General features: G+C 38.4%; 1 protein-coding gene across 1 annotated transcript in view; it reads right to left on the bottom strand.

Annotated features, from left to right (window-relative positions):
- LOC139114341 (transforming growth factor beta receptor type 3-like) overlaps window positions 1-16,512 on the bottom strand; it is a 50,855-nt gene extending 34,343 nt beyond the window's left edge. Inside the window, exons 1-2 of the mRNA XM_070675999.1 lie at window positions 16,240-16,512; window positions 15,869-16,010 (exon numbers count right to left, since the gene is read on the bottom strand). Of these exons, the coding sequence (XP_070532100.1) occupies window positions 15,869-15,932 (64 nt within the window). The 5' untranslated portion in view covers window positions 15,933-16,010; window positions 16,240-16,512. The remainder of the gene's footprint in view (window positions 1-15,868; window positions 16,011-16,239) is intronic.
- Window positions 16,513-25,392: the final 8,880 nt, after the last annotated feature.

The following is a 25,392-nucleotide window of genomic DNA, read 5'->3' on the forward strand; positions in this document are numbered from 1 at the left end:
TGCGTGTGTGTATGGGGGGGGGGGAAGGATTGTGTTATAAATGGCCAAGTTTGAACGGGCCATTTAGTACCAACTAAAGCTTCACATTGATGAATTACTGTGACAAATATCAAGGCAGGTGCGTGCATACATACATTTTACAACCTGGTAATTATTCATCGTTTCATCCCTATATTTTCTAACAAAGTTCACCTCTGGGGAGACAAGCATGGGTCAGTCGATTCAAATCTTTGCGTGGATCCTCTCCGATGACCAACCATTGTAAAAGTTATGAACATGGAAGCCGTGTGGCATCAGTGCAAAATTCAATCATGCTGGGGTACATGGGAGTTCAATGACTGATTACTAAAATACGGATAATCTGTCGCAAGATTGAGTGTAAAATGATAGGGTGAGTCAAAATGTCCCTAACAGTGTCTCACCCAGACATGCACTTAAATGTCAGATACAGGATGGTCTCATATGACATATTTCACCAGATAATATAACAATACAAGCTACAATTATAATAAAGCTTATGTTAGTCACATGCATGGCTTTCCAGGAACTTATTTTTTTAACCCCAGATATCTAAGCACCCCAAACAAAATTCTATACACTACACAAATATGTGTGACCCATCATTTTTTTTTTATTTTTGATACAAAGAGAGCATACAGCAAAAATGCAAGGATGGGCTAAGGTGTTTTGCAGTTGTTGTTAGAATGAGCCTGACCTTTGACCTATCAAGTGTCCTGCCATTCACCACCACACATTATTATAATTCTCCGTGGAGTTTTTAGGTAACACTACTTCTGTAATCGAAGCAGGGGTAAAATCCAAACTAAAAGTTGCATTTGTTCATTATGCAAATTATAAATGTAAATTGACCATCCCTTTGTTTTTCCAAGCTGTGGAGAACACTGCCTTTTGAGTATCACAGTGGAAATGGCTCTGTTTTTTAAGTTTCTGTATTGTTAAGTCAGACATGTAAGAACCTTGTATAAATGAGAATTTTTTTTAGGATGTGAATACATTGGTTAGTTTACATTTATGTGCCATCTTACCAAAGACAATGAAATAACATAAACAGTGACTCCTCAAAATTGTTTGATTGATCTTGATTTATGCAAAAGAAAATTCATGAACTTTTCCAGCACCTAGTAGCTGACGTAGAATTCCAACCAAAACACAGGGGCACTGTATAAACAACCAGGAACAAGGATGGAGAAGTCAAAATCTGGATCAAAGGTGACCATGCTCCATTTATCGGTAAAGGTCATGTAAGGACAGGGAACTAGTCAAAGTACGTTCAATCATGGGTGAACGTCCCAGGGGGTGGTGAGCCTGACACTTGATTATTGGCATTCACCCAGGGGGACACACTCTCTGATAAAGGGCTGCTCACTCATGTAGCTAGCTCGTAAACACTTCTCTGTAAGGGACAACATATGTTACTTTTGCCAGATACGATTTTTTCATCCCATTTATTCTATAAAGGAGGCACACCTTACACCTTTCCCTCAGATTCAGGATAATACTGAAATACACATTATAATATTAGTCCCATCAACACAAAATAGTTTTGTATAATATGAAATGTCATCTTTTCCACCATATTATTTCTTCCCAAAAATTCAAATACACAAATTTTCACATTCCATCCACTCATTCACAAATCTATCCTTTTGTTCAGTTATTGACATACAAAAAGAATTGAATAACTGTAAGAAGCGTATTTTTCTTCTCTCAACTGAAGTAATTTGTGATAAGATATATATATATATATATATATATATATATATATATATATATATATATATATATATATCAGTGTATATATGTATCAAGATTCCCAGTGTGTATTTTTAATCATAACACATGTTGAATGTATTTCTAAAATCATTATGTTGTAGATATTGATACCTCCGTAAATACCCTGAAAACACATATGGCAGGCCATACACTGTAGAGGATAGAATGATATTTTGGTACATCTACCTGCAGAATGGCAAACCAATAAAAGTACCAGCGCATGTTAATATGCATGATAATACTCGTAACCTTTTTTATCACATTACAGCAGGCTGCAAGGACTATGTAACAGTAAAAATGTTACATTCGGGTGAAAAATAGCTCATACTTCACATGCTGTCTTTGATTCTCTTACACGTGCCACTTTTACATAAATCTCGTCTCCACTATTATGAAAAGTCCAAAGAGAAATTAATTTATGATGGGTGTCATTAGTTTCAAAATCAGGAAGGTACATTTGCCATCATTTGCAATAGCATGTTTGTTTTAAAATCTGTGGTGGCCGAGCATTGAGCACTGTGAAAATGTTGTACTGTGTAACAGCTGAAGCTCTAACAAGGGTCATGATGACCTTGAACTGATATACATCCCGCCTAGTTTAGGTCAGTTTAACAGTGATGCACATGGCTTAGCCAGAACATAGAAAACGGTATTGGCATACTAATGCTGTGACAAATCAGCAGATATGGCGGTTTTTGTCAACGTTGACAAGTTGCAGAATCGCAACCATGTCCTCTTGATGAGTCAAAAGAACCAAGCTACATATGTACAAACCAAATATCCATGGAATTTTGTTTTCTATTTTCACCCTTTGAAAACTGCTGCTTCAGCTGATGTTGTTTTCACCGTGGTTTAATTGGCCAAAACAGACTCGTGTCATTTCTTTTTCTTCAATCAACACTGGATTTTTCTCAAAACGGATGAATTCACAAGTGAGAAATTCTTGTTCACCTCGTTGTCTTCGACTCTGTCCCAATGTCACACAGTTCTCATAGTTTGAAGCAAGGTGCTCTTTGAAAGACAATCCTTCACTGACACAGTGACTGGATGCCACACATTTCATCACCACACCATCTCTCTGACTTCATGAATCTGGCTCTGGTGACACTGAAGTGCTACGATAAACTATTTTTTTTATCTTTGACAGGGATCAAAGCTCCAAACAGACCTGGGTTTACCATCATTTTCTCCTTTCCTATCTTATATTTCATTAGTTTTATGGATGATTATTTTTAATGGTTATCATTATTATTTATTTTTTTCACCACACTGTATCCACAGACGATATAGTAGTGTAACAAAGTTATTATTATTATTTCAAAATGGTCTCATAGCTCTATTTCATTGTCACAAAACACGGACGGCTCTAATTAATATTAACCCTTTGAGTGCTGCAATTTTTCCCACCAATATTTTGCTGCCACATTTTACCAATTTTCATGAATTTTTCTGAAATTTTTTATACTTTTAGACCGAATGGATATTCTATTTCATTGGCTACAGATTTTTATCAAAATTTTGACAAAAATCTGAGAAAAATTGACAAGGATATATTTCACAAAGGCGACAAAAATTGACGTTGGCACTCAAAGGGGTAATTACGAATAACATTACATAGCACATGACATGCCATATTGCAGTACAAGTTGTTCCCTCATAAATACACTTGGCTTATTGAGAGGAACAATTACAATTTATGAGTCATGAACACATTGCTGACCTAAAAAAGAAAACCTTGAGAATGGCTCTGGCTTTACACTTACGCAACTACTTTACTCAAGGACCTCTATTTCAATATCATAATCCTCAAGTTCAAGCTGCCATGCAGAGAACAGCCATTACTATGTTAACTCTATGGGAAAACATTCAAAATTTGGATTTCCACAAAACAAGTCATCGTTGATGACACAGTCCCCACTTGTTAATGGGTATTTTGATTACAGGTCCTCAGAGAGGATAGAGTCCTCTTCATTAGGTCTGTGATAAAAATACTTTTGAATGAATTCGCTTGATACATGTCTGAGTTATGGTTCAGGACATGAAAAAATCGTAACAAAATGGTCGCACAGTGGCCATATTGGATCGCATCACAAAACAAATTGATGTGCACAGCTATTACATTGGTTGATGTCCTTGTACCAACTTTGAATAAAATTGGTCGAAACATGCGGATATGCCTGAGAAATGGCTCTGTACATGAAAAAATCGTAATACAATGGCCGCCTGGCGGCCATATTGGATCGTATCACAAAACAGATTGACGTGCATATGTATGACATAGGTAAATGTCCTTGTACCAACTTTGAATAAAATCGGTTGAGATATGCCTGAGTTATGGCTCTGTACATGAAAAAATCGTAATAAAATGGCCGCACAGCGGCCATTTTGGATCGTATCACAAAACAAATTGCCGTGCACAGCTATGACATTTGTCAATAAGCTTGTACCAATTTTGAATAAAATCGGTTGAAACGTGCCTGAGTTATGGCTCTGTACATGAAAAAATCGTAATAAAATGGCCGCCTGGCGGCCATATTGGATCGTATCACAAAACAAATTGACGTGCATATCTATGACATTGGTCGATGTCCTTGTACCAACTCTGAATAAAATCGGTCGAAACATGCCTGAGTAATGGCTCTGTACATGAAAAAATCGTAATAAAATGGCCGCCTGGCGGCCATATTGGATTGTATCACAAAACAAATTGATGTGCATATCTATGACATTGGTCAATGTCCTTGTACCAACTCTGAATAAAATCGGTCGAAACATGCCTGAGTAATGGCTCTGTACATGAAAAAATCGTAATAAAATGGCCGCCTGGCGGCCATATTGGATCGTATCACAAAACAAATTGACTTGCATCTGTATGACATTGGTCAATGTCCTTGTACCAACTTTGAATAAAATCGGTTGGAACATGCCTGAGTTATGGCTCTGTACATGAAAAAATCGTAATAAAATGGCCGCCTGGCGGCCATATTGGATCGTATCACAAAACAAATTGACGTGCATCTGTATGACATATGAAGTAATCCTTGTACTAAGTTTGAATGAAATCGCTCCAGGCATCTCAGAGATATCTGCGTGAACGGACGGACGCACGCACGCACGCACGCACGCACGGACGCACGCACGCACGCACGGACATGACCAAACCTATAAGTCCCCCGGACGGTGTCCGTGGGGACTAAAAAATAGGGGTGTCGGATATCATATTTAAACTCCACACTGTATGTTGAAAAGTCAAGGAATAAAAAAGTTCAATAGCCTGAATCAAAGGATTGTAAAATTTTGAAAGCAAGAATAATTGTTTTAAAGGGAAACAGTCGTCCGAACTGCTCCTGTGCAAGTTTCTTGTTTACAAACAATGTATTTCGTGCACAATATCCAGATGCACCTCATCATCATAGCTGCAACATTTAAATTATACGATGTAGATTATGACAGACATGTTTGAACTTTCATCAATCACCATCGTACCTCGGATACAGTGTTTACACTGGTCGTGTGGGTCCGATATGACCTTTAAGCGCAGTTCCGATGACTGCATCCCTTTAAGTACATGTCCGACCATAATCTAAAATTATTTGAATCATTCTGTGTGTGACATATGTTATTGCTGACCAATCAATTCTTGTCAGGACCAGAATCCCCTTGTCAACAATAATATTTTACATTCTACTTTGTGCACTGTACTTTGTTGGCAGGTTGAATCCCAGGTAATTGAATATGCTATTTGTGAGTGAACAAACTGTATCCTAAAATCAGAACACAAATAGAGGGAACGTAACATAAAATATTACAGAGCCTGTAAGGTAACAGCTGTTTTACAAAAACTCACATCTAAGCAGCCCACTGTGTGATGTGGTTGTAGTAACCCTTTTCCTGCCAGACAGTATCACTTCCCCATCAGCCAAGTCAGTAAAAAGCGGTATTGAGCCAAAACATGACGTATTTTCACCCACTTGGCTTGGTATGTTATTGCATCTTTAGTCCCCAAAAATCAAGTTTACAGTATTTATGTTTTCAACAGCCTTAAAATGTACAACATTAAGTTAAAATACACCATATGGAATATGTTGTGTTTCATTAATTTTAACCATCTTGACCTGACAGTGAAATATGGACTTGGAAGGAAAAGGGTTAATCCTTACTCTGCCATAGCTTGGCCCAAACATCACTGTTGTACTATCGATGGGAAATGTGGTGTGTACAGGCATAAACAGGTCAAAATTACATCACACCTAGCATTCACAGTATAATTTGAGTTTGTGGACAGCAGTTGATTTTGAATTTCACTTTTTTTCCTTGGCCTGCTAAACCACCAAAAAGTGTGACTTTGTTCACTGAATGGGCAACCTGTTTCATCACTTACTCTACGTCATTCTCTGTCTGCAGAGCTCAAGTTGTTGGAGACAAGTTCATGACACTACATATCATTAAGGCGTAATGTTTCCACTTTCCTTTCAGGCTTTGACACACACACTCACAGGACGTGCCATATTGCACCAGCTCTATTATCGTACACAGGACACGGTTGCCCTTTTGGACAGTTTATTGAAATGGAATCACGTATACATACTCAAATAACATCAATCAGATGTTACCGTGTATTTTGCCAACCACTGTTTGAGTGAATGATCAGATAATGAATTATTGATCAGAAATCAGAAACAATACTCAATTGACAAATGTAATTACTATAATGTCAAAAGAAAACAACTTTGTCCCCGACCAAATTAACTTATTTTGCTATTCAAACCTGGTACACACACACCAAACATGGTTCTTTACACAAACTTCTGCATTTTTCAATCAAGCTGGGATTTACATAACAACTTGCACATTTGTACATAACCAAGATCTGTTACTAGAACTTAGAATACATCAAATCGGCTTTCTCACGTGAAACAATGATCTCTAAAATAAGTTCCCGCAACAATGTTATTTACATTGATTGCTAGTTGCACCATGCCTTGCATGTTTACAAACAATTATTTTACCCACAGGCAAAACACAGTCACCACTCAAACTTTCAAAGTGAAAGTCATTGTGACAAAGAGCTTTGACCATAGGAAAATCGAGGTGTTCTTGCTTACTCTGGACAAAAATGGGAGACGGTGCAAATACAAATGTGAGGGATTTTGTGTTAACTTCAACAGTACCCATTTTCTCATTCGGACTTGGTCACTAATTTTCAATATGCAGGGTTCTAAACAAGGGGATTTTTAGGGGTGGGCCACCACTCTGTTTTTGGAGCAATCTATACATATGTTAATAACTGCACAAAAGAATACATTTTCACAACAAAAGAATATGCAAATTATGCATTGTTATGTAAATTAGCCACCCCTCTGTCTTTCTAACCCTTTCACCACCATGGTTTGTCCCAATCCATTGTCTTCTATGGTAAACTTGGACCTGTATACAGGGAACTGGGGTAGACTTGGTTCAAGTCGGTGAATTTAAAAAAAATAAAATCATTTATAATAGTTTCTCTTGTGTCTCTCCTATATCGTACAAACCTATCTGGAATTTGGCAGCTCACGCCAGGTTTTCCCAGCGATTGAATGCATCACGTTTGAGTCTGCGCAGTAGTGAGTTAGTTTCTGCCGGATTCACCGACTTGGACTTCTTGCAAAGTACAGGCGGTGAGACGGACTGTGTACACAGTGAAGTAGAGCAAATACAAAATGATTGACAGCTCCCGCCGTTATTCTGGCCAATAAGAAGAACGCATGCTAATAAACCTCTGCATGCCATGCATTAAAAAGTTTGTTGTCATCTCCGTGCAAAGCTAGACATCGAGTACGTTTTATATCTGGGCGAATAATGGCATCAAGTTCGTACATCAACTGCGTTTTACAACTGATCGGTCGACCATCGCTAATCATGCGAGATTACCAAAGAAAGCTTGTTTAGAGTTACATTGAGGGAAAAGATGTGTTCGTCTGCGCACCAACCTGCAGCTGAAAATCACTGACATACGAAATCGCCCCACATTGTTTTGATTTCCATCGCTTTGGGCACGTAAGAGAACAGGCTACAACTGTAAGGACGGTGTCTTTTTCCATCCTTGAATAACCGGCGACGATTTTCGGATTTTGCAACATGGGCCCGACGAACAACACAGGTATTGTCACGCGTTTTCGGTGATACAACAGAGGTCGTGCTGACTTTTGTGGGAGTGATCGCACTCAACATTTTGTCAACAACGCCATGTGAGTTTTATGCTCGTCCCGTTTGGGTCAATTGGTAACTCCTCCCAATGTGTAAAATTTAGTGATGTCATCCTATGAATAATATATGAGTACAGAAAACGTCATCTCATGAATAATTTATAGCAACGCAGATCGTGCAAGAAAGCCAAGTCTGTGATTCCGGGTGAAACTCCGCTGTATAGCGTTCACTCCACTCATCGCGTTCACCCCACTCATCGCGTCCACTCACGCACGCGTTTCACATGAAAGCAGAATACAAATCATTGCGTTCACTCCACTCAAACATTCACAAATCACAGACTTGAACCAAGTCTAGGAACTGGGGGTGAAAGGGCTAAGCTGTGGAGAACACTGATATGGTAGAATGTGCCTCCACGACAGATATTCAGACTCATTTTTTTCAGAACTATTCTGTTCTACCACTTGTGAGGATTCATTTTGAAGCACTTGGTCACCATCTTAGTTTTTCAAATGTCGAAAATGTTATTTTTCCCCATAGAGTAAGCGCAGGGATGACAGCCATGTTGAATTTCAAATATCGGTAAATCTAGGGTAATTTGTTTCTCTTGTACCAACATTTGCAAAGTGACCCCTGATTTATATTCTCGATTAGGTAACAAAATGGTTGAAATCTTCGTCTAGGAAAAATGTATGAGCAGAAGTTTACTTAAGTCCTCACTGTCAATGCACATACTACCCTAAAGAGTGATGCCATATTCAGTGGATGGTCTAATATACTCATTTGAGCTGAAAGTGTCAAAGAAGCTATACTTTCTTTGACCAACGCTCAATGAAAATTTTCAGTCAATGTTGAAACATATGTACCTGTGCTGTGGTTGTGATTCACCGAAATCTCGCACATGCTAACTTGGTGACCTTTGCTGTTTAAGACTCGCAGGTACTGATTAGCATATTTTTATTACTGTGCTAATGTCAGGAACGCTTAATATCCGGGCAGTTACTCCCGTCATCATGCCGTGGCTGTTCATTATGTTACAGAACCATTTATGCAAAGGTCACTTCAATTACAATTGGCATATATGCATTAAAGTTTACACACAGCGGTGAAATGAGTTTGAAATTATGATGGCATTTACGTGAAGTACAGACAAACCTGCTCAAAACATGATTTTCATTGTGACAATGCCAAATTCTTGGATTCAATACGATTTACTGGGAAAACACGGATTTTACATGGCAGGATATAAAAAGGGAAGAAACAGTTGATTTAGCAGGATGGGAAGAGACCAACAAACTTACAAAGGAATAGGTAATTACACTCACAGTGTATAAAAGTCATTATGATTCCCCTTGAGCAGCAGATGATGTCATTGTTATGTAAGAGTGTTACCTATTGTGATGAGAGTTTATTTGATAATTCCAGGCATCATGAGGCAATTAATTAAACACATATTTTTTTTCAATAGCTTGAAACATGTAAGAGGGAGAGACACGTGTTATTAAAGTCAACTGTGTGGACCTCTGTGCAAATGTGATTTTTTTTTTCTGTCCATGACAACTTTTTCAGTGAATGAATGGCAAAAACAAATCATTGATGGGTGTATCTGGCACAATGCCATCACTTTTGTTTTCTTAAAATACAGAAAAAACTTCAATAGTTTATGAGAATAATCATTCATAGCTTAGGGAATCTTATACCGTGTTTTCATACTTTAACTGACGACACACTGTGCGAATCGTGACAAGTAACCTTTACTGCATGCCAGTCACCGTTCAAAAGCCACCAAAGATCTTATTCAACCTTTCCATGATGGATATGACATCCCCCAAGGTGGTGTCGGCCTTGTAATGTACAGAAAATGACCAGGCAAAAAAAAATCGCTCGTCTTCCTAATGTGTTCACCTCTGACTTTTGGTTTCACAGCATAAACTTAATGACAGATGCTACTGTTGGAAAGACACATCCATGTGGGAATCAACACAAAGTCTTCAGAAAATACGACAATATGTGGATTCTCAAAACCGAGCAGACCAACTACCGCCATACCGGAGATGTCGCCATCCCTCTTCTCCCCTGTCATGTTCATTCTTCCTACTACCAGGAGGAACATGATAGAGAACATGCTCACTAACAACCTTCCAAGCTTTGCCCTGGGCTAAACAGTATATCTTTACTTATCTGACATGCTAGTGCGTCTCACCAACACATGCCAATACTGAAAATATTGACCTTTGCCCTTCTATAAATAGCCTCAAACGCATCAAAATGTAACAAAATGGAAGACAACAGAGAAAATAAATTCCTCCCTGACAGTGAGCGTCTCTATAAAAACTGAAAACACCGAGAATCTCTTTTTTTGGCCACTAGGAACCACGACAAGCTTGTCATGCACCTGTAACTACATCCTGTGTCCCTAAAAACAAAACAGATGTCACATGACAGGGAGGCAGGCTTGGTGCCTTATTAAAGAGGACATTCCAACAAGTCATGAATGAGAAAAGTATCCTATTCTTTGGGAATGCACAGAGCAAACAAAAACAGCTAACTGCCATTCAATTCCTTTTAACAGTGGCCCTATCAAGTCAGTAAAATATTGGCAACCTGTCGTTTCTGTAAAATATTTTGCGCCCAATACAACTGAAGATAACGATAGTAACGATGACACAGCATCCTTTCTCATTGAGCAACAACCACAGAGGGGACAATACTCCTGGTTTGAATTCGACGTTTCACTGAAACAAACTTAAGTGTCGCATATGCGTGTAACCGGAATAACACTTTGGGCAAAGCAGCGTTTGTTAAGGCCTCTACTTTGTTCATTTTTACCGGGTATCCCCAAGAATATTGATACAAATTATATGTGTGGACAACAGCAATGATACTGGGGTTTCAACACCATTTACCTATCTTCCCTAATCTTGGCAAAAACACTGCAAGAGCTCACATGCCCATACACAGGTCATCAGGAAACCATTCTTTTATTTGTATAGGATGGATAACCAAGCAATCCAAATAAAAATATCCTGATATCTCCCCACTCTGTGATAATCTGTTATCTCTTAATTGTTCAGCTGGGTATTGTATTGAGTGCATCGACCTTTTGTCCATATCAACTTGACGACAACTCACAAAATCTTGTCATTACCGGGTATAAGAAGCAGGCCAATGACAATGTTATGCGCTCTGGTCAAACGTATACATTTGCAGGCAATATGATTTGGTGGTGTGCACTGGCCAATGAAAGAATACAGCACTGATATAGATTGGCCAATAATGAGTAGAGGGATGGGTTCTGGCCAATAAATGAAAGAACATCCAGCTGTGCATTTGCCAATGAAAACGGTAGAGTGAACTGGCCAATGAAACCATACACTGGGATATGCACTGGCCAATGAAACCACACAGGGATGTGCATAAGCAACTGAAAGGGCATACAGATGTGCTCTGGCCAATGAAACAATAAAGGGATGTGCAATGACCAATGAAATGATACAGGGATGTACACAAGCCAATGAAACCATACAGGGATGTGCAATGGCCAATGAAACCACACAGGGATGTGCATTAGCAACTGAAAGGACATAGAGATGTGCTCTGGCCAATGAAACAATACAGGTGTGCACTGGCAAATGAGAGGTTACAATGCTGTGAAAAGGTCATGGCCAGCTGAAAGCAAGATTTCTTTTTACAAAAGTTGATATCGGGTCTAGTATTGGAAAAGAGTTTTTGTACAACAGAGATTCAAATTGAATGTACGGTGACAGGTCAAGTTGCTATAAAAGCATGCTATCTACTGACAGTGATGGAAGGACTATGCAAAGAAGGTTTCTCCTACTTTGCATATGGGCCAGATCAGGTAGAGTCAAAGGTCACAGAAGGTTACAATGATGCAATCAGCATCTACAAGAAGTTGCCATTCACTGCAGGAAACCAATAGGAAAAGTTTCATAATATTCCTATTTACATCATATCTCATTTCAGTAATTCTAACCAGGAAATATTTTCAAAATGTTTGACTCTGCAGAGAACACTTTAACCTATCATGTGAATTATATTGCATAATTAACACAAATGGATGGTATTCACACTGCAGGCATATTTTGTAGTTTATCATACTTTAGCAAGAAGAATATGAAATGATGTTTTCAAAAAATTAATGAAAACATATTCAAAAGTGTACGTGTGTTATCCCTCCACGGGGGGGAAATGAACCATGTAACATTACTGCAGATTAGAATGCTCACTACGATAATTATGTATATATTTTAAAGGTTTGGCAACTGACCTTGAGTTTTTCACAATCAATAAATCATATACAGTTCAACTTGCACAGAATAGTCACATGGTTAACATCCTTAATGTGTACATGACTCAAAATAATTCTTATACTTCAGAAAAATGAATTTCCTGATTCGAGATAAATGACCTTTTGGTTTGTTTTCTTTTTCGCGGTGATGTGTCTTAGTAAGGTCTTCTCATCGGAGGGAAACATGATTCATTTTCCCACGATTGCCTACGGTTTAAATCATCATTTAGCGGACAAGTTCTAGTCGGGATCATGGCCACATAGGACATCAGGTACTTCATTCTGCATTCACTCCATGATAGACAATAAATCTACTAATGACCCTACGCAGGGGTAATGAGGAATGAAGTGAATTAAACACTGAGCGAACACGCACGCTGCCTTGAAGAAACAGCCCTGACCCCATTTCTAAGGTTCTTTTACAGTTTATAAACAAACGTTACTAAATCAACCTCATTTTAACAAGTCTTCAATTTCACTCAAATCAGCGTTGGCGGACAATGATTTTTGGACAAGTAAAAACGTTTCAATCCTAACACACACTAACAAAAATTTCACTGGAAATTTTACACTTTTGCTGAACAAAAACTGACACTTGAAATTCTATAAACGTTGACTTGTCAACCATCCAACATGCTTGAGATGGAACACGAAAATGCATATCCACAAAGTCACTGAAATTGTTCGGCTGTCACTCTGTCAACAAGCCTGAAACAATGAAACAGATGGCTCTTACAATTTTTTAAAAGACAGAAAAAAATCCCGCTGGAATGAGTAAACATCCAAGACACTTCCTGCCAAAGACAAAAAGATTTACAGTTGTAGCCTTTGTTGTCCCCATTCAAGTCAACTGGCCGTTGGTGTAAAGCTCTACCATAATTAGTCCAAAGTATGACAGCTCCCTATGTTAGTTTCTACCTCTGAAGGCACATGCCAAGATCGTAGGAATTGTACAGACGACTGACCGAACAGGATTCGCATTGCCAAAACACAGTTTGACAAGAATGAAAATGCATCTGTAGTGAAACATGAAATCACTGGCAGCTCCATGTCACTTTCTTGATAGGATGTGACAACCAACGTTTGCAATTACTCAGACCTCACACTTCCTTTCAATTTAGTATTTATGCAAATTCTTTTCACTCCTTATAAATAATTTACATTACACAATTGACAGAGTTTTGTAAGTATCAAGTCCAAGTTCATTAGCTGCTTGCAGATCACTTTCGTTTTTCTAAAAGGATAGCTCTCTTCAATGATGTGATCTCTGACAGGTAGACTCTACTTTCAAAGAGATGAACCGTCATTTTCTCTGATTTCACCACGGCTCCATGTCTCTTTCTACAACGTAATACCATTACAGACAGTAATTGCTGTATGGTCTATACTGTAAAGGGCACCAAAACAAGTCCTACATCTCAAACCTGCACTGTGTGTTTTCTCAAGGTGTCGCCAACTGACCCTACCGGAATAAATAGCCTACAATCACTGTGTGGGGCATTAGATGCCCTACAAAATGCAAGAAATGGGTATATTTTTTTCACCAAAAACAACTATTAAAATGGGTAGCTGATACAGATTGCAAAATTGTTTTAAGCAAGATTTTTGACATGTTTACTGTGTGTCATCTGTGACAGATTAGAATAATTTTAAGCTACGTTTTTAAGCAGATACTGCAATTGTTTTGTGGGTGATTACGATGATAAATCCACAACCTCATGTCATTTACATGTGTGACATATTTGCAAGTAAATTCTTATTTACTCAGGGAATCAATATAACCGGATCTGTCTTATGTGTTTGATATGAATGTATATCACAGTATTCTTTAACATGATTGCTTCGATATTCATAATCATACCGGGGGAACCAAAGAATATGACTAAGGGAACATTACTCGTAATGTATCATTCGTAGATACACACCATAGACATTCAGGAAAAAGTTTGCTCATGGGTCTATGGTGTGTTTCTATCCACATGTATAATGATACATACTAGTCATGTTCCCGAACCTTTTCATCACACACACACACTCCACACCATAGACCCCTGAGAAAAAGTTTTCTCAAGGGTCTAAGCATACATACACATACACACACATATATATCTGTGTATGAACGCACACGTACAGTATACTTGTTAATGTGTACTGTGTACGTTTTACAGGAATAAATGACCTTTATACAGCTGTTGTATGATACACTTTTCTCTGTTGTAGTATTTTTGACAGAAATCAACAGACGTTTCCCGGAAAATGCCATCTTTCATTTCTATCAGCAGTTTTCCATTTATCAAGCAATGTGTTTGTTTTTATTGGGGGAATAAATTTCTGATGGGCAGTTTCTTCATGTTTCCTGGGTGCTGTATTTGGAAACTCTGAATTAACACAAAGCATCTGAAGCATCTTGCCTAAAAAGAGCTTCTGACCAGAAGAAATAGGTTTGTTTTGCAAATTTACCATCGTAACACCATTTTAAACACCACTTCCAACGCCATGCCCCTTAGAATGAATGAAAACTAATTGTCATACATTCATATTCCATATAGCTGTTGTTTTCATTAAATGCTTTAGCATTGCTATACAGACTGAAGGACCGCGGTAAACGAGATTCCTTTTATTGAATGGGATTCTCAGACATACGGCAGGTCTATCAGTGTAAGCGTACAAAAGTGATATAATTTTTTTAAAACACTAACTCAAAATCACGGGCACATTCGTACTGCAGCATTGAGGGAGAATAAGATTGTAAATAGCTCGATTGACCTGAGGGGGTTTGCCCGCGCTGAGATTTTGACGATACCACGAATTAAACGTGTCACTCATTTTCAGTTTGAACGTTTACAACATACAAAATGTTTTCCGGTTGGTGTCCGCGGTGATACAGTGTTGTTTTGTGAGGAATAACGCACGTTGCCGTGAAACCTCGATGGGGTTTCAAGCTTGGCAGTGTCCACGCTCACTTCTGTAAACAAAGCCGTGATCATGTGAGCGTCATGGCCGCACAGACCTCGATCCAGAAAGGTTGCACCACACAAGCGGCCACGAAAAAAAAACATTTCGGCGATCCACACGTTTTGTACGCATCTCCCGAAAATTATTACACTGTAAACGTTCACAATTTATTGTTGGAAGACCACTTACGTGGGATTCAGTGCAGATGGTATGTGAGGGACCGTTTTACATTTTTGTAAACAGGCCTTGAAAATGCTGCATGCACGGAGGCCGATGAAGAGCGCACCGTCAGCGCTTGTTCAAAGGACTCTCACGCTCCATACGCTGATACGCAGTCCCAACGTTAGCGGTTACATGGACTGCCAAAACTGCATCTTCGTACGTTCAGCCCCAAAAACTTGTCGACTAGGGAGGGTGTAAGAGCAAACGACAATGGGTATGACAAGCCCGCCCCGATTCTGAATACATGTATATGGGAGTCAGGATTAGGTGATATATTTGGCACGACGCCATTGAATGGCAGGCTTCCTAACACAAAAACAAACCTCACTGATGACAAAAGCCGTGGCGTTCTTGTTGCCGTTTACAGCCCAACCGGCCTGTGTTTGAGGCGAGAAAACTTACCTTTGAACAGACTCCACTGCAGCAGCACCAGAGCAGATACCCAGAAAGTGTTCTTCTTGGTCATCTTCGCTCGATGACGGACATGAACATTGACGAAAACAGATCAATTTCGCTGACGTTTGTCCTTGAACTTCAATTTATGCTGTGAAACAACAAGAGGGCGGCATGTCATGGGCACTATCGATGAACGCGATCGCGCTGACCGACTGCTGCACGCGTAGTTTAGCGCCTCTCTCTTCGATTTTACGTAGACTTATGCATTTAGAAGGTAGATGCAATCGACATGCTATCTAAAAGAAACTATTTAAGAAAGACAATCGGTGATTAATGCCCCGTAACACGAAACATTCTTTCGTAAAATGACAGCTTACCTAGACTCAAACGAGAACGTGGGCTGCAAAATGGTGCGATCGCGAGTTTGCCGTTCGACATCAACGTGACTTAAATCGACAAAAACACCCGTTGTGGCCGATCGAACACTTTCCCTGCTGTGCTAAATGTACCGATAGCCTCTTGTTTTCCAGACGAGGTAGAATATAAAGAAATAAAATGGCTACATGGGGGGATTCTTTCCGTCTCCACGATTTCATCCACGACTCAACTGCATTATTCACATTGTGTGTTTATCGTAGCTGCTTACCGCCAGCGTTGAATTACATAATTGATTTTGACCTTATTTGGTTGGTCGTGACGTCACGCGCCATATATGGGCAGACGTAAACAAATTATACATTAACCAGTAAACAGGAAGGCAACAGGTGTACATGTTTTCTGGACAAGGTACAGAAAAGTAGGGCGGTACTCCGCATGCCACGAAACAAACAAATTTGTCACATTTATCGGCAGCGCAATGTCAACCACTATTTAGGTTAGGAACGAGTTCATTGACTCACTATTGTCCATAGCGGTATATCGGGCACAAAAGACCGCAGCGCACTCACCGAATCCAAAGTTCCCTTCCTGCAATCCAGAGTTGCTCAGCAACACCGACCTCTCTATGGTAACGCTACAAGCTCTATAAGCTCACCTGATATAAAACATTTCAATATGTTCCCTATGAAAATATGAAATGGAGTAAACTCTCTCCAAAAGGGATCTACGCCTAAACCTCCATTGTGTAAATCCCTTTTTGCAAATTTGACGACTTTGCCGGCCGGCATCATAGCCGCTAGGCCGCTATAGGCTATCATGTAGGACATTTCGTAGTGGGCAATCAAACATAACATTACTAAATATTAATCATCATATGCGATAGCGCGGGAAATAATATTCAACAGCTAAATCTATAACATGTAATCCCAAAGCCACGTGTGAAAGTTTCTAGTCCGCTTGTAAGACGTCTTATGATTTTTTACGAGAAACGATGATGCTCAGGGAACTACTGTAGGATGCGCTGAGGTTCAGGAAGTGATAGAGTCAACAGGTTCCCGGTTGAAGAGACGGTGGGTTTTATTTATTTATTTATGCATTTGTTTATTTATTTATTTGTATCTTTATTTATTCATTTGTTTGTTTGTTTGTTTGTTTGTTTGACAAACTTGTTGATATGAACAATATGACGAGAATAGAGTGTTATGAGGATTGTGTTTTCTGAAAGATAAATTTTATGGAAATTTTCAGTCACTCAGGAAGTCATAATATATGTAGTACAGTGAAAATCACATTTTTGGAATATGCCAGTATTGAACTTGGATATTAATTGAGTGGCAATGTTTCACATTTTTCCCAGCCATCAGCAGGCCAACTGGTTCACCGATTTTCGAGAAAACCTTTTCCCAAAAACAAGACAATTTCGCAGGGTAGCAAAAACCTTATAAGGTTGCTTAAAGTCGGGGAAGACGCATTCTGAGATGATCAGAAAGCCCCGAACTCCATGGCCTAAGAATCGCCATAATTACAAATTATATTTTGACAGGACCCCGTCATATTAAAACGCCCACAATTCAACATTTCAACTTTGCCTAAACGCAATTTAATTTTTTTGTTAAATTATCAAATAACTGAGAACTAAGGCCTAAATATGTTACATGTACACAGGGCAAAGTGTTATAAATAACTGCCATGTGCTTGCTTTTGAAGGGTTCAGTTCATCAGTGGTATGGTGAAATAGAAACCCACGATCTCCATCATGCTGGTCAAGGAGTCCTACAGAAAATACGATGACGGTATTTACACATTAATTCGAGAGAAAATGTTCCTGGGAGTTTATCATACATTGTTAAGCTGCACACATTAATTTTTATGTCTGATCGTCAAAATAAAAAGAAGTACAGTTGTTGTAAGTGCTTACGTGGCACCTTTGAAATGAAATGAGCTGTAATTCGAATATTGACAAGGAAAAATATAATTCCCACGTCGCAAATTTTAGTCTACACATAAAACTCATTTGATGATAAAGGTTGTTTCTTTTGCGCAAGTACAAACATAGCGTTAAAACAGTCTTACATTTGCAACGTAAGGCGCCTATAGCTTTACTGAGCACAAGTCACAGTTAAATTGCGTGTTTTTCTGCGCTTGTAATACGATGCACGCACATTGTGACGTCATCGACCAAAACGACACCATGATCGTGACCTGCCTCTCTCATCTCCGTTCTGAGTCAGCACAGTACAACAGCTCAACGTCACGGTTAAATTACCGAAAATTCCATCACCCACGAATTGTAAGTGCAGTCGATGATTTAAGTTATGAACAGCATGTCAATCATAGATTATTGAACGTACTCATTTTCAAAATCGTTTCAAGACATTTGAAAAATCCAAAACCGCGCCAGATTTACAATTCGTCTTCCTTTCTCTAATTGCAATAAAACTAAACAAAATATCTACTTCCAACGTTCAGATAAGAGCTGATTATTAAACCTTAGTGATAATTGAAAAAAATTGGAATTGGGGAAAAAAATGGAATTTTTAGAGTCGTGTTTCAGAAATACTAATTTTATTTATTTATTTATTTATTTATTTATTTATTTATTTATTTATTTATTTTCTTTGTTTTGCTTTGTTTTGCTGACTGTGTTCGAATTTGCATTAACATTGCTCTGGAAGGCTGCCAAGTATGACAAAGGTTATACGTATTATACTGTACAATAATAAAAACTTCTACTGGTCACTTTTTTAAATAAATCATCGTCTTTTTCCTTGAATTAACACACAGTTGTGTTTTGCTCGAGGGTTCCATTTAGAAGCGGGCGAAAGTTCTGCAATGTATTATGACCCGCTTAATTTGTTGGGGAAAGTACGCTGGTTACACAGATTTCACGCTGCAGTTTAAGCTTCTATATATATTGCCACGGCCATTTTGCATTTTTGAAATAAAATCAACGATATAAAATTAAAAAAAATGATAGAATACAGTAAACGAATAATGAAGGGCCAAAAGTTTTACCTTTTGTCACAAAAGCACATTTGTTTCCAAACGTATTTTGACATACGAAGTACTTGTCTTTCAAACACACCGCGGTTGAAGTATCAAAAACACTTTAAATATGCAAATATTATGCTAATTTTTCTCAATACTCAAGTGAATGAAGGTATCCCTAATCTGCTAAGTTCTGTGTTCTGTGTTCTGTGTCTATGACAAGCAATATAGATATAGCAATGTTTGGACCAAAAATCAAAAAATTAGCCCCTAACGTTTGTATATCAAAATGTTATCTCCATCATAGGGAACCTGCAAATCAAATTGTATTGCTGTCTGCCTATCTATCTATCCATCCATCCATCATCTATCGATCGATCTATCTATCTATCTATCTATCTATCTATCTATCTATCTATCTATCTATCTATCTATCTATCTATTGATCTATCTATCAATTGATCGGTCGGTCGGTCGGTCTGTCTGTCTGTCTGTCTGTCTGTCTGTCTGTCTGTCTGTCTGTCTGTCTATCTATCTGTCTGTATGTATGTATGCATGCATGCATGCATGTATGTACGTATGTGTGTTTCTATGTATGATCATATGTTTATTCCATCTGTATTTTTGACTAATTCTTTCAGTATGTTGGTGACTTTTACATAGTTATAGAGTTCTGAAGAGATGATAAAGCAAATGACATTTATCTAAACACTTAATGTTATGATCGAATCATGAAGCTTTTCAATGTCAGCGATTTGTTCTTCCTCGATTTAAAAAATGTCACTTTCTGACAATCCACCGATTCTCCGACACCTAAGCTGAAATCCTGTGGTTCTAAAACCTGGATGTACGTTTGTTTACAATAGTTAGAAATCAATGTTACCGTTGTTTTATCCAGCAAATCAATGCTTCCAAACCAGCTCATCCGATTTCACTTTGCTTCCTGAAGAGTATAATGCTGGCACGGTACAATAAGACTGCACTACGAGTGGATGATGGTTTTTGTATGCACGAAGGAAAGGCAGAGTATGGATGACATGAAAGGGCCAATAGTAGTAACTTTTGGTGATTGGTTTTTTTAAATGTCAACTACAGTTTCTTGTTCTTGTTACGTATACAGGCACTATTTTGACAACCTAAATAAAAGAGTAGGTGTTAAAACATGCTTTTGTGAGAAAAGCAAGAACTTGAAGTTGATATAAAAATAAAAGCAGTGAAAAAATAATCAAAAGTTACAGTTACTGGCCCTGTTATGCAAGCGCTGCAAAGTTTTAAAATATTATGACCCACTATTCAGTGTCACGTGTCGTTGCAACGCACCATTTACACCGTCACATTACATGTTAAACAATTTTGGGAATTCCTGATTGTACAGAATGCTGTAATAGGGAACGCTCTTATCACAGTGTACCTCAAAAACAAAACAAAGAAAAAGTGCTGTTACAACTTTAAAAATACCTTAAAGCTAATAATAGAAACAATAGTGAATAAATACTTATTTTATAGACGCATTGGGAACAAAACGGTGTAAAGGAAATCCGCTAGTAGATAGAACACAACATACATATAATTACATCACGGCTACCAATAATTCATTGAAAGACGATTACACTCGTCATAAACGGGAAAAATCCTATCGTCTTTTAAGTCTCACGATATTAGATAACATCCTTATCAATGAAACACTGACAGAAAGAAAAGTGCTTACAGAGTAAACAAGACTACTTCAGATGTGAGTTGAAAAATAAAAAAGTGAACGGGAATACAAATGCACATAGATAAGTGCATAATTCAAGCATTTGCAAAGGAAAAGCCAGTATCTGTTGTCGGTCATGCAAAGACTGCTGAAAGCACTGAGCACTGAAAAAAGAAACCAGACATTTATCCCTCATTTCAAATTCTAAGATGCGTTTTCAAATGATACATGGGAATACTTTGCAGCAACCGGTTATTTACATTTACTGCAGCATTAGTCATTTCCAAGTTTTGAAAAGATTTAAGTCGTTGTTTCATTAGAACAAATCATCACACGTTAGTACAAATATTTTCACTGATAGAGAAGAAATAACTAATACTTGTCATAGTTCTTTAAAACTCATATGGCTTCCTTAGTTGTAAGAAAACAAAAGTGTAGATAATTACTATATTCTGTTCACGTTTTCCCTATATTTTTGTTCTATTATACTTGAACCAATAAAATTTGAAATCAGTTAGTTAAATTGTTTACTGTTATATCTATATACACGCGTTTTTACAATTTCCAGCTTCGCTGTTCCATTATGTTTGCGAGTGTTTCAGTGATAAGGATGCCTTGTAACAAACTATATTTCATTTTTTACTTTTATGTTGCAAAAGGTTCTTCCAAAACAAAACATACCGTTGAGTCCAATCAGGAACTTCACAAATATTTTGAACAAGTAAGTTTTATATGATACTGGTCTAGCCGGTCAATTCCTAAAGCTACCTGAACTTTCATGCTCACTGGTTCATCAGGAATATAGAAGAAACATACATGACATTTCAAAGTGTGGTGATTTGTTTATGTTTCTCTGTCTGACTTGTGTGGAGCAGCCCTGGTGTGTTGTGTAATTGAGAGCATGTAGCTGATTAAAGATGTAAACAAGACCACACCAAGCCCTGCTGTGTTAATGTTGTAAAAATCGCTGATACACGTTGATTAAAACAACACTTTGGCCAATTGAGTTTTGCAGCTTGATCGAATTTGTATCATTGTCGTCTTCATCATCGTCTTCATCATCATTATTACGTCATCGTCCCTATTATCATAATCGTCATCATTGCCATCGTTACTGCCAGGACGCGCAGTAAACCACCACTCTTAGTTCCTCGCTGTTTTCTTAGGTGTGATCGGATCATTGCCAGGGATATGATACGGACTTATCAACTGTGCTATCTCAAATATTTTGTCGTCCGCTGAAATAGGTTTAAGCCATTATGTACTCAGTCTAAGTAGATGTCAGCCCTGGAAAAAGCACATCTACAAGTGAAAAGTAATGGTGTACCGTGTGTACTGTGTAATAATAGTAGATTTGATTCTTACTCGGTTCACGGGATTGTGGTGCTGGCTGTTTTTCAGACAACACACTTACTTTTGTGCCAACATGTATTTGATTACTCACAGGTATTAAGTGTACGTCGTTCCATTCAGTATATGTTACAATCACAGATCTCCAGTTCAGGTTAAGAGTAGATGCCAATCTTGGAAAATTTCAGACTGTGACAATGTCTGCTTGAAGGTTACCAACATGTACAAAAGTCTCAGTGTATGCTGGCTGACGTAGAATGCGGATCTCAGAGGACTCTCAAATTGCTCTAATTACTTTTCTGGTCTACCACTTGTTGAGGCTCTTTTTGAAGCGAGTAAGAAGTTTTTCACCGTCTTATTCAAAAAATAGTTTTTCCCATTAAGTTAATACAGGAATGGCGGTAATTTTGCATTTTAAATATCGGTAAATGTTAGATAATTCGTTTCTCTTCTACTAAACTTTGCACGGTGACCCCCATTTTTTATTCTCGATTTGGTAAGAGAATGGTTGAAAGTAAAGGAAAGATGAAGCAAAAGTTTAGGTCTTTCACTTTCGAGGTGCCTACTACCTTTGTTTAATTAAAAAACGTGGAAAGGTAAAACATACGGCCTATAGAATCCAAGAATTTCAACTGTAACGCATCATTCATTCGCGGTTTCTTGCTTCTTGTTCCCAAGCGTCACGCTGTGGATACTCCTCTCCTGCTCCAAGTATGCACAGCGCAATGTATTCCCTTGGTTGGTGTCGTGCAGGCAAGGTTCTCAAAAAAAAAGATTGAAACTCGACACGGGCTTTTATTGGTATCGACAGGGTGTCAATTTCGTCCTTGAGGAAAGTGGTCACCTCAGCAAGCGGTGTTCATTTCACAACACAGGTGTTGTTCGTCCACGTTTTACCCACGTCATGATGCTTTCCAATGGAGTGTGCATGCAGGTCCATTCATCGGCGTTGTCTCAAGTAGGGAACAAAAAAGGACCACTTGGTTCGAATCATTAAAACGTAAAGAAAAACTCATAAACTAACTTTGCCCTCCCTTTTTTTTAAGTTGTGCCGATTTACTGCAACGGTAAAAGCAGGTATCTCGTGTCGGTCGATTTTGCGTTGCTGAGCGACGAGAAATGACCGACTTAACTGATAATGTGCTCCCATATTTGCAAAATAACAGCTACACACTTTAAATGTATGGCGATGCGCCCAGAAGTCGGTCAAAGTGCTCACTACCCGCAATATTTAAGTTGTAATGGCTGCGAGGTCATCATACATGTATCTATCTATCTATCTATCTATCTATCTATCTATCTATCTATCTATCTATCTATGTGTGTGTGTATCTTTGTATCTATGTATGTATCTATGTATGTATCTATGTATCTATGTGTCTATGTATCTATGCATCTATGTGTGTGTTCATCTAGTTATAGTGTAGGCATTGTTATTGTATTTGACACATTATCTTTCGATGCGTGGACATCCTTTCTTCAAGAAGCATCGCTAAATGGGTATATATGATTAAGTTCTCCAGTTGCACTTTTGATATTTAAGATTTGCAAGATAAATCGTTTGAACTGACCACGTTACTGAATCAGACGAGTATCGCTAATTGCAACTCGCTGCTTACACGATCTGGAATAGATGGAGCATAGAAATTTCGATAACTGTCACACAGCTGTAAAAACGGTTATTGCATGGGCTGAACAGGATTCCTGTTCACAATTTTTTTTACACATTTGTGAAAATATTCAAGGGGCACAAACTGTAACTTTTGGTAAAACGAATTGACGGTCAATTCCATTACGTGTAAATGTCACTTGAAATATAATCTTGGCGATACGACAGAGTGGTTTTGTCGTTACCATGGTAACTAGGAAACGCGGTGATAGTCACACCTAGCAATGGTGCACGGCCTTGGTTTAAGGTGGAGTTAGGCGCTGTGAAAGAGAGACCGTGGACGGTCAATTCAACATTGAAAATTAAGTTGACCGTGTCGGAAAAAAAACTGTCAGACCTTGAGCTTGGGCCGAAGGTCGACCGGGAAAAACATGTAGAAAGTTTGAGTACTCGAGAATATCAGTTGTTGCAGTACAGTAGCTCGAGGTCTTGCCTGGGGTTGTGGGTTGGACGGCAAAACAACAACATCGAACAACATCTCGTGCTACTGTAATGCAGCTAGGATATCCGTGGAATCAAGTTAATCTTAATGAATTTAGACCATGGTACGAGTAAACATACATGTATATGTGTGTGGGCTTATTTCACAACACGGTGTAAACAAGCGCTACATCAGTTTGCGGACAGGTAGGTGAACATGAGGTCAAAGTGACCTTTAGAGGTCACATTTAGCTTGAGGTCATACTGATCGGCACGTGCACCTTCCAGCGACAGTTTCTGAAAGGACCGGGAGCTGTATCTTTTGATGAGTTGTTTCTCTACAGCTATTTTATGTCAATTGCAAGTTCATGTTCTACTCCCTAAAACATGTCCAAACACAGGTACAATTCATAGCTTGCAACCACGGCGTCTATACTCGTAGAATTCGCTGTTATTGTTTACATTTGAATTCTAGTCCGCACCAGAGTTATCTTGACAATCTCAACAATAACCACAGTCCCTCCACAATAACAGTGCAGTATACACGTGCACAGGCCAACTTTCCTTCGTATCTCAACATACTTTTGGAGTAGAAACAGAAACTGTAGTTGGCATAAAAATAATAGGCCCAAATCAAGGAAAGTTACAGCTACTGGCCCGTCAACATACTTTGTAACTGTGTTTTCTTCTAAAAACAGTATAACAATAAAGAAAGTTTGTTGAACATGAAAAAAAAACTACTCTATCTCATACATTTTTTTTTTCATTCGTCATGATGGTATTGCTGACAAATAGTGACAACAGAAAAACTAACAACAACAAAAGTAAACAATAAGGGGTAAATCTCATTGATGATTTCCCCATAATTTTGAGGAACTGTATACTGCGACACGAACTGCACATGAAAGTCAGTGTTCACTACCTGTTGAGGTGCGCCATTAATGTTGGCTACAGCTATTGTTATTTTTGAAAAGAATTTTTTTTTGTCCGTATATCATTAAAACTCACCAGAAGATAAGGGCGTGTGAT

This window comes from Ptychodera flava, chromosome 16 (assembly GCF_041260155.1).
Source record: "Ptychodera flava strain L36383 chromosome 16, AS_Pfla_20210202, whole genome shotgun sequence".
NCBI classification, from domain to species: domain Eukaryota; kingdom Metazoa; phylum Hemichordata; class Enteropneusta; family Ptychoderidae; genus Ptychodera; species Ptychodera flava.